General features: G+C 41.4%; 1 protein-coding gene across 1 annotated transcript in view; it reads right to left on the bottom strand.

Annotated features, from left to right (window-relative positions):
- Positions 1–56: 56 nt before the first annotated feature.
- The window catches only part of NEK9 (NIMA related kinase 9), a 39,554-nt gene continuing 24,458 nt past the window's right edge, over positions 57–15,152 (bottom strand). The window contains exons 17-22 of the mRNA XM_055435557.2: positions 12,925–13,095; positions 10,907–10,966; positions 8,206–8,411; positions 6,804–6,965; positions 4,128–4,337; positions 57–2,677 (exon numbers count right to left, since the gene is read on the bottom strand). Of these exons, the coding sequence (XP_055291532.1) occupies positions 2,555–2,677; positions 4,128–4,337; positions 6,804–6,965; positions 8,206–8,411; positions 10,907–10,966; positions 12,925–13,095 (932 nt within the window). The 3' untranslated portion in view covers positions 57–2,554. The remainder of the gene's footprint in view (positions 2,678–4,127; positions 4,338–6,803; positions 6,966–8,205; positions 8,412–10,906; positions 10,967–12,924; positions 13,096–15,152) is intronic.

Genomic DNA, 15,152 nt, shown 5'->3' with positions numbered 1-15,152 from the left:
TGTAGCAGCAAAAATGATTCTATTAGCAAGAAAAACAAATTAGAAAGAAGCAAAGATTATTTCTTTGCAAATGCCCCTTGCATTTATTTATTTATATAAAGACTCACTGAATCAAAGATTCACAAAGGCCTGGAGTCTGTGTGTTTGATCCCCAGTGACTAAGGTCCATGTGCAGGCTCACTGAGGCATAGCACTGATTGAGAATTGAAATGTTTATTTAAAACAGAAATGCCAAACCACTCCACCCTCAACCTTTCAAACATCTGGCTAACAATAAGCTAATTAATTCTTCAGCAACAATGTCAGAGCAAAGGAGTAACTCAGGTTATACTATACTGCAAAAGCAATACTACTGGAAAACTTAAAACACTACATAAAGAAGAAAAATAGGACACAATTTAAAATTACCTACAGAAAACCAGTTAAAGGCATTTCGGCTGCCTCACCTTTCACTTCTTATCTGATGTGTGGCTGCCACCTATGAACTGGTTTCTGTTTGCATAGCTTTCTGGTGGGAAAAATCATATGGCTGTCCCAGGCACAATTTGGGAAAGTGCAAATTGTCTCTAAGGCACAGAACTTAGATTCTCAGCCAGACTGACAGCAAACCAAGACTTCCCAAGGGAACATGCTAGAGCAAACAACCCCAGCGTTCCACTGCTGGAGAGTGACTCCCCCTCTGGGGCCAGGGCTCCCACCCTCCCGTCAGTGCTCCTTCACCCCATGGTCTCAGCAACGTGCCCATGTCCCTCGGTTCCATGGCACAAGCAATACTCATGATTAACACCCAAACTGACCCTGCCTCTCAGGCCTGCTGAGATGGTGAGCATAAGGGATACAGGAACATGAAAGGCCAGTCAGTCCTTTAAAAAAAAAAAAAATCAAAGTTGCATTTACATGATGAACCAAAACCCATTGTTAGGGTTTGTTGCAAACCCCCCAAGCCCCAGAACTTGTAACTTTAATCCAGGGTTGGCCCCTTCCCTTATTTTAAGAAAAGGCTTTGGTGATTACATTAGTACCATTGTACTAGGCTTCCCAGAATTGAGAAAACAATGGGAATATCAAACCAAAGAAGATCCCATTGAGTAGAGTTGCCCATCCCCAGCTGTGGGGTTTTCCTGGAGCAGCAGCCTTCACACCACCAATTTTAGGGAAATGGCAAAATTTCCATTGCACAGGCCCTTCCAAAATATTAAATAGATATCAAACATTTACTTGCTGGTTGGAGAAAACGAAACATCATTTTAGCTCTTTCTAAGGAGGTAGGATGCGACAGTCATCAAGGCAGCCCATGTAAAGGCGAGCTGGAAACACAGAGCTAACCTCCTTAAGTAAAACCATCAAACGTTTCTAGGACATTTGCTCTCTTTGGAAGAGCTGGTTTGCTCCTGTCTACAAGGACATGAAGACAAGGGGATTAGAAGGGAGCTCTCAGACAAATTACTCTCAAAATTGGCAGGCTCCTCCTGTTCTGTCAGGCTTCAGGGACTACCAGGTTTTGCTGCTGGCTCTGGGCCACTCAAGTAGGAAAGATGATACAGATTCACTGATATGGCTTCATAAAACACCAAAAGGGGAAAAATACTGACTAGACATACAGAAAGGGAGTGGCTGGGGCTGCTGATGTCAAGATTAGAACCCTAAGAGCCACGAAGGCAGAGGCACAAGTAGCCTTCTCAGGGGAGAAGACTCAAGTCACTCTAGGTCCTCTCGAAGATGCCAAGCAGAGGCAGCTAAGGAGGACCTCCCCTCGTGGTTTCCTCTGAAGTCCATTCCCTCTGCCCCATGGACTCAATTCTCTACAAGACGCCTCATCCCTCAAAAGGCTTTTCCAAAGCTAGGAAATCCCAACATGACACTCCTGCTGTGTGACGAGGAGGGACCTGCCCTTCTTTCTCTACTCCTCACTGAAAAAGTTCCACTCAACTCTCAGAGGAAAAGCAACCTAAACCCATTGTTCCTCCTAAAGCATTTAGCTGCACAGGTGATTCAACTGTCTGAAAACAAGCTGGAAATTGACTCCACCAGACATACTTTCCTGGACTAAGGCTCCTGAGAGGGCTTAGAACACTTCACCACTCTCCAGATGACCCTGGATGGGCCACACCTGGTTGCAGCCCTCTCCAGCTTTACACTTTAACCTCCTCCACCCAGAGGTGCAATGCCTGGCATTGAATTCCCAAGGCAGCTTCCAATTAACGGTGAAAAGTGATAAGTGGGATATAAGCTGCTAGCAGCAAAATGAACGTGAGCATCGTGTCTCCTCTTCAAAGGTGGGATCACCAGATGAGGTACAGAGCTGCTGTTGCTATGGCAGTCACTGAGCACAAAGCCAGGGCCATGGGGCCCTCCGTTCTCCAACACAAAACCACTCCTAGATCCTAACAGGAAGTGCTACTCTCCAAGTGTACATGGAAAGTGCTTCAGAACCTCCGCCTCGCGCTCCTTGTCTGCAAGTGAACGAAGCCAGGAAAGCGCTCTCTGCGTTCAGTAAGTGTGCTGTGAAGGTCTTTGGATCCCAGTTTCCTGGAGGTTAGACAGGCTCAGGAGACTAGAGGCTGGGTCTACAGGAGTCTGTTCCCAGGAGACACCAGGAATCTGAATCTAAGTCAGGCTTTGGATCCATTTCCATCTCTTCCTTTGCTGTCTGAGTTCCTTTGGAATGCATCCCCACCTGTCCAGATAAAACACAGTTCCAGGTTAACTGCCACCTGGTTACGGCAGTTCAGGACTACATTTTCAATACCAACCCCTAAGAATGTGTAGCCACAGTTTTGTGAGCCCATACTATTACCTGAGTAATAGGACTTTATGTAAAGTCCACTCCCATACACTTGTTGCAGGTAGGGTGACCAAGTGTTGCAATTTGCCTAGGGCTGCAGGATTTTCTGGGATGCACAATTTTCGGTTTTTAAAACTGCAACAGCCCTAGGTAAAACGGTCCTCCTGCCTGCTACCGCTGTCAATCACTCCATGCTTACCTCAAGTGTGTATATTACTTTCCAAAATACCTGCACAGACCTTATTTCATTTAATCCTCAAAACAACCATACAGGATAGGTGGTATTTTCTTCTTTCAGGTGAAAACAAGGGCTCAGAGAAACAAACTAATTTGTGCAAACATGTAAAGCTGGTAAAGGAAAAAGCCAACGGTTCACAGTATTTCCCTATCCTAGTTCACTCCATACAGAGCAATACTATGACCCTTTAAAAATGATGTAAGCGGCAACACCAGTGAAGTATTTTTTACCAAAATGCTTAGCTTGAATCTAATCAAGCCTTAAGTCTAGCTTACAGTTTACAGAAATGACAAGGTGACAAAAGAACAAGTGAAGCAACATCTCAAGAAAATAAGACAAAGCCAGAATGTAGCACATTCTGTTAAATGACTGACCCTGTTTCTTCAACAAACCAATGCCATGAAAAATGTTTTTAAAAAGGGGGTAGGAGTGGTAATGCAGGTAATTGTTCTACATAAAAGAAACAAGAAACATAATGTAAAAGGAGGGTCTTTTTTTTTTTTTGGTGGGAAACCTGGGAAATTTTGAGTGTCAACTGAGTACTAGATGAGAATTAAGAATACAAGTGTTATTTTTGTTAGGTGTGAGAACAGTACTATGGTTCTCCAGGAGAATGAATGTCTGTTTTTGGATGTATGTAATAAAGTATTTAGGGCAGCTATGTCATGACTTTCATAATTTATTCTGAAAATGGTTTAGCTAAAGAAAAAGATATACACACATGCACACAATCCTATTTCAAATACACACAGATAAATACCAATACATACTTAAACATATACATATTTGAAACAATCACAGCAACATATTAACGACTGTTGAATCTAGATGGTGGATATACAGGAGTCCACTGAGCTGCAATGTTTAAGATTTTTCATAATAAGTAAAAGAAAAAGGTAACAAAAAAATAATGGAAGTTAGGTGATGAGATGATTCAATCCAGGTGCCTAAAGATAGAACAAGCTTCTGGGGTTAATTATAAAAGTTACACCATCAAAAAATAAGTACTTGCAAAGAAGTAAGTCTATTTCAGTGACTGGTGTTTTGTTTCTGTGATTCTTCAAAACAAAATTAGAAACTGAATTATTCTTTTAATGCTCTCACCTGCTGCCCTCCTTCTAATTTCTTGTTCAGCTTCTGTAGTTGGGTAAAAATCTGAAGGTTTTCTTGTTGTAGCTTCTGTTGTTCAGCCAGACACTTCAACACCAGACCTTGCAATCTCTCAACCTCCACCTGCAGAGTACTGCATGCACAGGTAGGAGCCAAGGGTGTTCCCTTCCCAGCGCATGTTCCTGCAGGATTCAGCCGAGGTGGCTAGAGAGACAAGAGAAAAGGGGTCATAGGAGGTTCTGCCTGGATGCTGCTGCTGCTGCTAAGTCACTTCAGTCGTGTCTGACTCTGTGTGACCCCACAGACGGAAGCCCACCAGGCTCTCCCATCCCTGGGATTCTCCAGGCAAGAACACTGGAGGGGGTTGCCATTTCCTTCTCCAGCTCCCTAATCCAATAATGTCCCTTCTATGTGCTACCAGATTTTACTTTAAAGTAACAAGAAAAAACACACATACACATGAAGTCAATGTAAGAGAAACAGAAAACGTCTGGGATTACTGTAGAAGCTGGCTCTAACATCACAGAGCAAGGGATTTCTCAGTGCCTCAGTTGCATTACGGTAAGGTAAAAGAAAAATCATCTATTTTGGAGGATTCTGTGAAATAATTTAAAGTCATTGATATCTTCTCAATTTAAAGTTGTGGAAGAATACACAATTTGGTTTGGAACAAGTATGAGCACAGTGAGGACACCGTGATTCAAAGGGTCAATATTCATGAAGTACAGTGGATCACACTTTAGAAGAGATTTAAGAGGTGTTCAATAAACTGCATCGCCAAAACAATTCAAGACTGCTGACAGAGGAATAAATACGTTTACCTTGAAATTTCAAAGGCTTTATTTCCTCTTCTGGGAAGCTTTTCAATTATGCTAGCCTGGATTTTTCTCCCTTCTTCTACTGTACTTTATAAAAAGGGTCAGTAAATGATAGCCATCAGCCAAATCCAGCCTACCGCCTATTTTTGTAAAATAAAGTTTTATTGGAACATAAACATGCTCATTCATTAGGCATTACTTTTGGCTGCTTTTGTGCTACAATGTCAGTGTTGAGTGGTTACAGGAGACTGTATGGTCTGCAGAGCCTAAAATAATTACTATGCAGTCCTTTAGAAAAAGTTTGATGATCTCCAGTTTACAGTTTTATTGAGATATTTACCACAATTTGATTTCTACCAAAGTTGAGAATAAATGCGTTGTTCTCCCAATAGACTACAAGTATTATTTCTTACATATACTTAAAACTTCAACCTACCCTCACAGTGTCATGAAAAACTGGACTTGAATTTTGGAATTTCAATTTTGGTACTTCTAAGGCAGAGAGAAAAACATCTACTTTATTGACTATGCCAAAGCCTTTTACTGTGTGGATCACAACAAACTGTGGAAAATTCTTAAAAAGATGGGAATACCAGACCACCTGACCTGCCTCCTGAGAAATCTGTATGCAGGTCAAGAAGCAACAGTTAGAACTGGACATGGAATAACAGACTGGTTCCAAATCGGGAAAGGAGCATTTCAAGGCTATATATTGTCACTCTGCTTATTTAACTTATATGCAGAGTACATCATGAGAAATCCTGGGCTGGAGGAAGCACAAGCTGGAATCAAGACTGCTGGGAGAAATATCAATAACCTCAGATATGCATATGATACAACCGTTACGGCAGAAAGCAAAGAAGAACTAAAGAGCCTCTTGATGAAATTGAAAGAGGAGAGTGAAAAAGTTGGCTTAAAACTCAACATTCAGAAAACTAAGATCATGGCATCTGGTCCCATCACTTCATGACAAATAGATGGGGAAACAATGGAAAAAGTGACAGACTTTATTTTCTTAGGCTCCTAAATCACTGTAGATGGTGACTGCAGCCATGAAATTAAAAGACCCTTACTCCTTGGAAGGAAAGTTATGACCAACCTAGACAGATATTAAAAAGCAGAGACATTACTTTGCCAACAAAGGTCCGTCTAGTCAAGGCTATGGTTTTTCCAGTAGTCATGTACGGATGTGAGAGTTGGACTATAAAGAAAGCAGAGCACCGAACAATCGATGTTTTTGAACTGTGGTGTTGGAGAAGACTCTTAAGAGTCCCTTGGACTGCAAGGAGATCCAACCAGGCTATCCTAAAGGAGATCAGTCCTGAATTTTCACTGGAAGGACTGATTTTGAAGCTGAAATATTTGGCCAATACTTTGGCTACCTGATGAGAAAAACTGACTCATTTGAAAAGACCCTGATACTGGGAAAGATTGAAGGCAGGAGAAGAAGGGGACAACAGAGGATGAGATGGTTGGATGGCATCACCGACTCTATGGACATGAGTTTAAGCAAGTTCCGGGAGTTGGTGATGGATAGGGAAGCCTGGCATGCTGCAGTCTGTGGGGTTGCAAAGAGTTGGACACAACTGAGCGACTGAACTGAACTGAACTGAAGGCAGAGAGAAAAGAAAGGTGTGGGCCTGTCAGAAATATGAAAGGGTAAATACCTTCCGCAGAAGTCAGTTTAGCCTTGCATAGCGGCATTAAGCACTATTGAACAGGAGGTGTGAGTTGATGCTGGGCAGCTGGGAAACAATGAAGCTAGAAGGGGAGACAGGGAGGCCAGGAGAATGGGGCGGAGCTTACAGCCACTGTTTACCTAGTCTTGATTTAAAGGCAAAAGCTCACTTACCCAGGCTCCTGCTGGGGGCTTGTGTTCCAAAGGCACTTCGGAAGCCATCTTGAGTCCCTGTAGCTCATCATACGGCAGAGTATCTTTCTCAGATTCTGAAAAAGCTGCACTTAGGGGAGATGGGCTGTCAGGCATAGGGATGAATTCTGCATTTTCCAGCTCCTGTGTATGAGAGAAAGAACCTCATCAGTTCCGTCTGAACCATTCACTTTCGTCCCAATTCCTTCCCTGCTATAGCTTTCACTCTGACGTGTCATCGGCACCCTCTAGTGGAGCAAGACAGTTGTGGTTACAACACAGCTTGCCCTGTCAGTCAACGTCCCTCTGAGGAGCTGACAGTGAAGGGAATTCAAACTCATATTCAAGAACACTTTTTGATACCCAGTGTGATGCCTCAACATACTCAGTCAACAAAGGCTATTCAGTAAGTTGGGAAGCTCTAAGGTGATGGCCATGAGGCTAACTGCCAGGCTGCTAAAGGCTGCAGCTTTAGACAGAACTGTGTGCCGCTTCTTTCATTCACATTCCTAACTGGCTATCAAGTTTAATATTATTACAGAGGGAGCCTTACATCTACGGGTTCCCTCTTTTTTGTTGGGTGGGGGGGGATTTAAAACTTCTCTTAACTATAATTTTAAGAAGATTTTCTTTTTTAATGTGAATCATTTGTAAAGTCTTTTTATTGAATTTGTTACAACATTGTTTCTGTTTCATGTTTTGGTTTTTCTGGCCACTAGGCATGTGGGCGGAGAAGGCAATGGCAAGCCACTCCAGTGTTCTTGCCTGGAGAATCCCAGGGACGGTGGAGCCTGGTTGGCTGCCGTCTATGGGGTCGCACAGAGTCGGACACGACTGAAGCGACTCAGCAGCAGCAGCAGCAGGCAGGTGGGATCTTAACTCCCCAATCAGGGATCGAACTTGCATCCCCTGCTTGGAAGGCAAAGTCTCAACCACTGGACTGCCAGGGAAGTCCCTAACTATAAATATTGACTGTAGAAAATGTGCAAATATAGATAGGCAAAGGGACATGATAAAAATCACCAGTAATTCCATCACGCACAGCTAACCACTGTTAAGGCATTTTTCTACTGTAAGGCATTCCAACTACCTTGATATTCTACTTCTACGAACCACAGTACAAAATCTATAAGTTTAATCTTTGCACACATGCATTACAAACACTTCTTTCAAGGAAGGTTATGTTAATTTCCATTCACTTAAGCAATATAGATACAAGACCACCTTATCTTTTCTTGTCAGGAAGAAAAAGGATTAGAGATTTGATGATTTCGGCTCAGGTAGAAATCAGAAACCTAGATGCCTGCTGCAAAGCACTTGAGCAGGACATGGGAAACAGAGATCCTACCAGTCCCTACAGAGTTCCTGTCACCAAAGGAACTACCTTTCGAAGCCAGCCAGGACAGGAGCTGCTGGCCCCACTGCTGGCCCGCACGGCCTCGGTGGGGCTGACGAGCCCCTCCACACCTCGGTCTGCTTCCATTGTTCCTCGGAAGCCTCCACTTGGATCAGGAGTTTCAGATTCCTGCTGACTGTCCTCTTCATCTCTTCCGCCACCGCTGCCACCTCCTGGGCTTGAGCTCTGAACCACTGACAGATACACAGCACAGAAATAGAGGGCTTTGCTATGCAGCAATATTTACCAGCTGACAGCCCCACCAACCCCTGGAGAGTTTCTGAGAGTTGTGTGAAGTGGAACAGCAACAGTGTAAGTCAGATACCTGGGACTAAATTTCTAGTTTTCTACACAAGGTATTGTGCATCAGGATCTTTATGACAGTATTCTCTTCTACTTTCCAAAATTGCTTGTACTTATGTTTAGCAGATTATCAATGTTCTACAGGATTACTGAATACTGACCCCAACCACTGCATCCACACCTTAAATATTCAGACTCTAACATCCTCCATAGAGATTCATCTTATATACTGAATACAAAAGATTTTTCACATTTGAGCCAAACACCTCTTAAAGTTGTCAGATAAACTCACATTAATTCCCTTTCTGGGAAAACAAATGAATAGAGAAGTCCTCAACCACTAAATTCATCAAATTCTTTAATGACTATCTGTAAGAACTGAAAAAATATGAGGGCTTCCGAGGTGGCTCAGTAGTAAAGAATGCGTCAGGAAGATCCCCTAGAGAAGGAAATGGCAGCCCACTCTAGTATTCTTGCCTGGGAAATCCCAAGGATAGAGGATCCTGGCGGGTTATAGTCCCTGAGATTGCAAAAGAGTTGGACACAACTTAGCAACTAAGCACAGTAACAACAAAAACAAAAAATGTTGATGGCTGGTTCTTTAATGTCACGCAGCAGATTCCAAGTTACCTTTAATGAATATGAGCTGATGCATAGTCAGGAAATGAAACAATTTTCAAATGGGCCAAAGAAAAATATAACTAAGAAATCTGCCAAAAAACAACAAAAAGAATTGCATGGTATCTTCTAAAGTTAAATGTAAAGGACCGCCAGCTAACTTGGTTTGAGGACTGCACTGTGCCACGCTGCGCTCATATTGAAGCAGCACAACGGTAGATGCCAAAATAATCTCTGAAGCTTGCTTTTGTGTCTTAAATGGCTTTAAAAAAAGTATATTACAAAAAAAATAAAGTTATATTACCACGGACATATACATAAGACTACTTATAACATGTGTAAGTTCTGATGCCTAACAAAATAACATGAATCTACTATGTGAAAGTACAATTACTTTCCAATATGGTAGCTATTAGCCATATTTTGCTATTTAAATTTAAACAGGATTAAAAATTCAGTTCTTCAGTCACAAGAGCCACTTTTTAAGCGTTTGGCAGCCACATGTGATTGGCGGCTATTACACTGGACAGCATAGATACAGAACATTCTGACTTGCAGAAAGAGTTACAGATCAGGACTGAACAAGGATATTGCTCTGTTTACCTTGTGAATTCCTTCCTTCTCTGGCATCCTACGTAGATATAACCACTCTGATTAATTTTGTATTTTTCATTTCTTCTTGGGAAAAAAATAACTTTATCACACACTTATGTATCCTTATACAATATATTATTTATTCTGGTTGCTTTTGAACTTTATGGATGTTGTTCATTTGAACACATATAATATTCCACTGGATGGTTGTAACACATTCAATCAACAAATACTTACTGACTAATTATAATACCATTTGCAGGGTACTCTTCTAGGCAATGTGGATAAAATTATTGAAGAGAAAAGACAAAAATCCCTGCTCTTACAGAGTTTACATCTTCCAGATAACGGACATGTGCTTTTAATCTTATGTTTTTCCTTTAAACACTGTTCCAGTAAAATAAAGCTCTAATAGAACAGCTGTGTTTAGCAAAAAGATACTTTATCATTTGTAACAGATATTAATATGTACAAACAGATGCTGAGCAATGAGTTACTAAAGAAAACTAATAATAGGTAGGATGCGTGTTTGTGTCAACTAGAGTTTAACAAGTCTGGATCACATTTTCAGCTGTCTTTCTGGAGGATTAATCTGCTTTCATTCTGGGTCTTTAACTGTTTTGATTCCACAAAATATCCAGTTTTGAGACATCAAGGACTATAGGTACTCTAGCAAATGGAAAACCAAAAGGAACACAGATTCAGTTCCCTAGCAAGGCCCTCAACAAGGGAACCATGAAGAAAGCAGCCAAAGGAAAAGTATTAGAGATCCTCGGGCTGATTTTCCTGACCACACTGAAAGTTAAGCCAACTTTTAATTCTGAAGGCCTGTTTTGAAGGACTGTTTCTATAGATTAGAACACATGGGTGGACAGAACACATGGCCCCTAGCATTCTAAGGAAAGGAACAGTACATAAGTCACATTACAGTGTTGGGCTAGCCACGTAATTACTCCCACATGTGTGGTGGCAAAGATGTACTCTCCCCCTGACCACAAAGTAAAAGTCATCATCTGTTGTGAAATCTACCAAAATATGCTCTTTCCTCTTGATCACTGTGCTCCTCATTTCCCAAAGATATTTCCTATTTCCTTTTTTGGGGGAGACTGCATGGAATTCAACCCAAAGACTCGCATCTGAGAAAACCACTGGTACCTGAAATACTGCTACTTACCAGTTCCGATGGATAAGCCACTGCTATTGGAACGGATGGTCTTAGAATTCAATACTTTCTCTGAGGAAAGATATTCAGTAGGTAAGCATTGTTTACAGCCAGAGGCAGGAAAAGTGACAAGACTTGGATAGGAACTTAATCTAGGAGATAACTGCTATCTCTCACACCAGACAACTGATTACTATTTTAGATATAAATATTAGAAGCCAAGCACCACTAGCAGCTCTAACTATAATCACTATGTGAAGTAGCAATTCTCCACCTTAACATTCTTTGGAATTAGCTGGGAAGCTTTAGAAAGTAGCAATGCCGAGGTCCCAGCCCAGAGGTTCCAATCTAATTGGTCAGGACAATGGGACTTCTAAAAACTCAAGGGATTCTAATGTGCAGCCAATGTTGAGAACCACTGACCTAAAACAATGAACTTGTAGACCTTTACACAGGCCTTAATAATTTAGTTCATAACAAAGGAATCTTTATGCAGAAAACAGTTATGATTTAGTTTCTTTTTAAAGGTGTATTGAGGGTCACACAGAGTCGGACACGACTGAAGTGACGCCAGCAGCAGCAGCAGCAGCAATGTCCTTAAACCATGGCAACAGTCTGCTTCTAAATTAGAAAATTAAAAACAATAGCTGGAAATCAGAGTCAGGGCTATGGGAAATCCAAGATGGCTGCTTGGCTTTTCCCAGCTCCCTGACAAACCTCATTTTTTATTGGATGGGTTAAAGCCTCCCTGGCTACAGGGCCTCCATAATGAAAAATCACGGAATATTAAGTTTTGTAAATTGTTAAATTAAGTTTCTAGTTTTGTTAATGTCTAGTGTTTACTAAGACTCACTGCTGAGACAGTTCCTTGTTACGTGATACTGCTAAAAGATTTAATTAAGTTATTAAAAAGGACACTCTAGGTTAGTTTCTAAGGCTTATCTCAGTAACCAATCTTCAGATAAAGGTCGGATGCTCCATAATGTACAACCAGGAGATTAACACCAGACTATAATCATTTAACGAATGAAGTCAGGTGACTTGGGGTATACCAGGCTTTATCTAATGAAAGTTCTTGACTTATAATTCTTATTTTACTAATAACTGCAAGCTATGGCTATATTATTTTCTATGTCACTTGTTTCACTGAGCCTGTGATATAATGCTGAACTGACAGTTCCATATGAGATCAATAATTCTAATAATGTGACTCTGGGTATGGGAAAAAGCAACAAGAGGAAATATTTTCCTGGACCAGGAGGCTAGTAAGACAGTGGTCCAGAGACTTTTGCTACTTGCAAGGCCTGGTCCAATTTTAGCACACTGAGTGGCCCATCACTTCCCTACACCTGGGAATGAGCCCTCCCAGCACCGTGGGACACAATGGCCATGAAATGGTGTCACATGGTCAGATATGTGGCTATGAAGGGACCCTGCTGACTGGAAGTTGGTACTTGCCAGCTGCCTCTACAAAGATTACATCATGACCACTGCAAGCTGCTGACCTTCAACACCCCCTGAAAGAAGTTCAGGGTGAAAATCAGGAATGAGGCACTCTGCTCTGAAAAAAAAAAACTGGCAGAACAGGCCTTCAGATAGTTAGATCTTTTCAGAAAAAGGTTTTATTAGTTCCAATTCTTGCATCTTCTCATACCTAGAAAAATACTGAACGTCATTAATGGTGAAATCTGCTTTGGCTATTAAAAAAGTCAAAATGTAAAAAAAAATAAATAAATAAAGGTGTATTGAATGTTTCTCACAAAAGCATGATTACAGATAAACTAATTAGTGGATAACCAGAAGTAACAAATTCTATGTTAAGGGGGCAGAGCCCAAAGTTTTCATGAGATAGCAAGTGACAAAGCTCAGGAAATAACAATATTCTGTTCCTACCACCTGATCACTGTTAGATTACGGAAGTGGCTTCTTTTCTTTAGGACACTTTTGTTTGCAAGAGTGTGACCCTCAGTAACTTAGGTGTGGGTCTATCCTCTGTCAAAGCTATTCTAACCAACACATGGAACCCTTACCAACAATGAGAATGGTGTGCCAGCCTCGGCAAGACAGGTCTGGGACGTGATGCAAAGATCCAAAGATGGGCCGAGGCCATGAAGTACAGATATCTGAGCCATGGGGTCTCTCTGTGGGAGTCATTGCCAAGCGACCGTTACCACCATTGCCCCAGGCAAAAATGTGATTATCTGTAAGAAATAAAAAGATAGCAGAAAATTGAACAGAACACTGGCTTCCAAACTCTTTTGGATTCCCCACCTTTATGTTCCAGAGCTAAAAAGATTTTTCGCCCATGTTTATTCCCTTGTATAAAGCCTAAATAATTTCTGATGCCACCCAGGTAGAAATGACCATCGCTTCTATACACTGCCATCCATTCATTCACTCATTCAACATTTCTGGTCATCCATGCAAGTATTTACTGGGCATCTAGTTCATGACAGGCACTGCTTGAGGTGCTGGGAAGACAGCAGTGAACAAAACAAAGTCTCTGCCCTTGTAGAACTGACCTTCTAGTGGGGTGAGACTGATTAATTACTTTAGGTGGTATTAAGTGCTTTGAAGGAAGATCAACAATAAGGAAAAATGGAAATAAACTATAACGGTGGAGTATCATTTCTTTAGATAGTGTAGTCAGAGAAGTGCTTGCTGATACCTGAGCAGACCTACTGAAGTGAGAGGGAACCAGGTCTATCCAGAGGAAGAGCTTTCCAGGAGAGAAAATAGCTAAGTACAAGGCTCCATGTAGGTAAGGTGAGTATCACAAACATAGAGCAAGAAGTCCTCTGCAGCTGGAGCAAAGTAAAGGAGTGGACGGTGGCTCCAGAAGAGATCAGGAGGTGACTGAAGTCTGGGTCATGTGGGACACTGCAATGACTTTATTTTTTATTGTCTGAGATAGGAGACCAGTAAAGATACTTAGCAGTAGGTATTTAAAAGTATCCCCCAGGCTACCATGAGGAGAACGGACTGCAGGGGCCCAAGGGTGGAAGTAGAGAGATCAGCTGTAGTCATGAACTGATGTAGTAGTGAAGTGGTTGGATATATTCAAAGATAATCTACAGAATTTGCTAATGGATGGAATATAAGATGTGGGACAGAGGTGCTATTTTCCGAAACAGGAAGGCTGCAGGAAGAACTGATTTGAACAAAAAATCAGAAATTTGTTTTGGAATACGGTAAGTTTGTTTGAGATGCTCATTACCTCTTATCCAAATCAGGACACTTTTTAATGAAAAGGGGATGCTATTAACGATTACGCTCAGACAATAAGCATGAATCAGGACCAATCTGGGAGGACTGGGCTATAAAGCCACCTTATCTTTAGACATTCTAAGTCAAGAGGCTGTTGAATTAGTGAGTCTGGGAGTCAGGGATGGTAATATAAAGCTATCAGTGTACAAGGGAAGATTTAAGGTAATGACCTCACTCAGAAAATGAAGGGAGAGAAGGATTGAGCCCTGGACACTTTAAGCTTTAGAGCCGGACACTGCAATCACAGCAGTGAAACTACCTGACTGCACTCATCTGTTTATATGTACATCTCCCCTACCCTGCTAGACTATGAATTCCCTGAGGAGAGCAGCTAAGACTTTTTTTTTAAAGTATAGTTGATTCATAATATTTTATTAGTTTCAGATGTACAACATAGTGACTAAATAAGTTTTACAGATTATATTCCACTTAAATTTACTATAAAATAATAGCTATGTTCCCATGCTATGCAATATATCCTTGGTGCTTATATTTTATACACAGCAGTTTGCATTTCTCCCATCCAAGTACTAACCAGGCCTGACCCTGCTTAGCTTCCGAGCTCAGACGAGACCGGGTGCGTTCAGGGTGGCATGGCCGTAGACTGCAGTTTGCCTTTCTTAACCCCCTGCCCCTCACTGCACTTCCCCACTTCTTTGTCCCCACGGGTAACCACTAGTTTGTCCTCACTCTCTCTGTGAGTTTGCTTGTGTTATGTTACACTCATCCATTTGTTTCATTTTTGAATTCCACATGTAAGTGCTAAAATAGAGTGTCTTCCTCTGACTTTTTTCACTAAACATAATACCTTCGAGGTTCATATACATTGTTATAAATGGCAGTATTTCATTCTTTTTAATGGCTGAGTAACATCCCATTCATTGTATATGTATATCTTATCTTCTTTATCCAGTCATCTTTTGGAGGACACTTATGTTGCTTCCATGTCTTGGCTATTGTAAATAGTGTTGCTATGAACACTGGGGTGCAC

Source organism: Moschus berezovskii, chromosome 9, assembly GCF_049115385.1.
Source record: "Moschus berezovskii isolate FMDL1 chromosome 9, NW_MosBer_1.0, whole genome shotgun sequence".
In the NCBI taxonomy this organism is placed as follows: domain Eukaryota; kingdom Metazoa; phylum Chordata; class Mammalia; order Artiodactyla; family Moschidae; genus Moschus; species Moschus berezovskii.
This window is presented reverse-complemented; position numbering and strand designations above follow the sequence as displayed.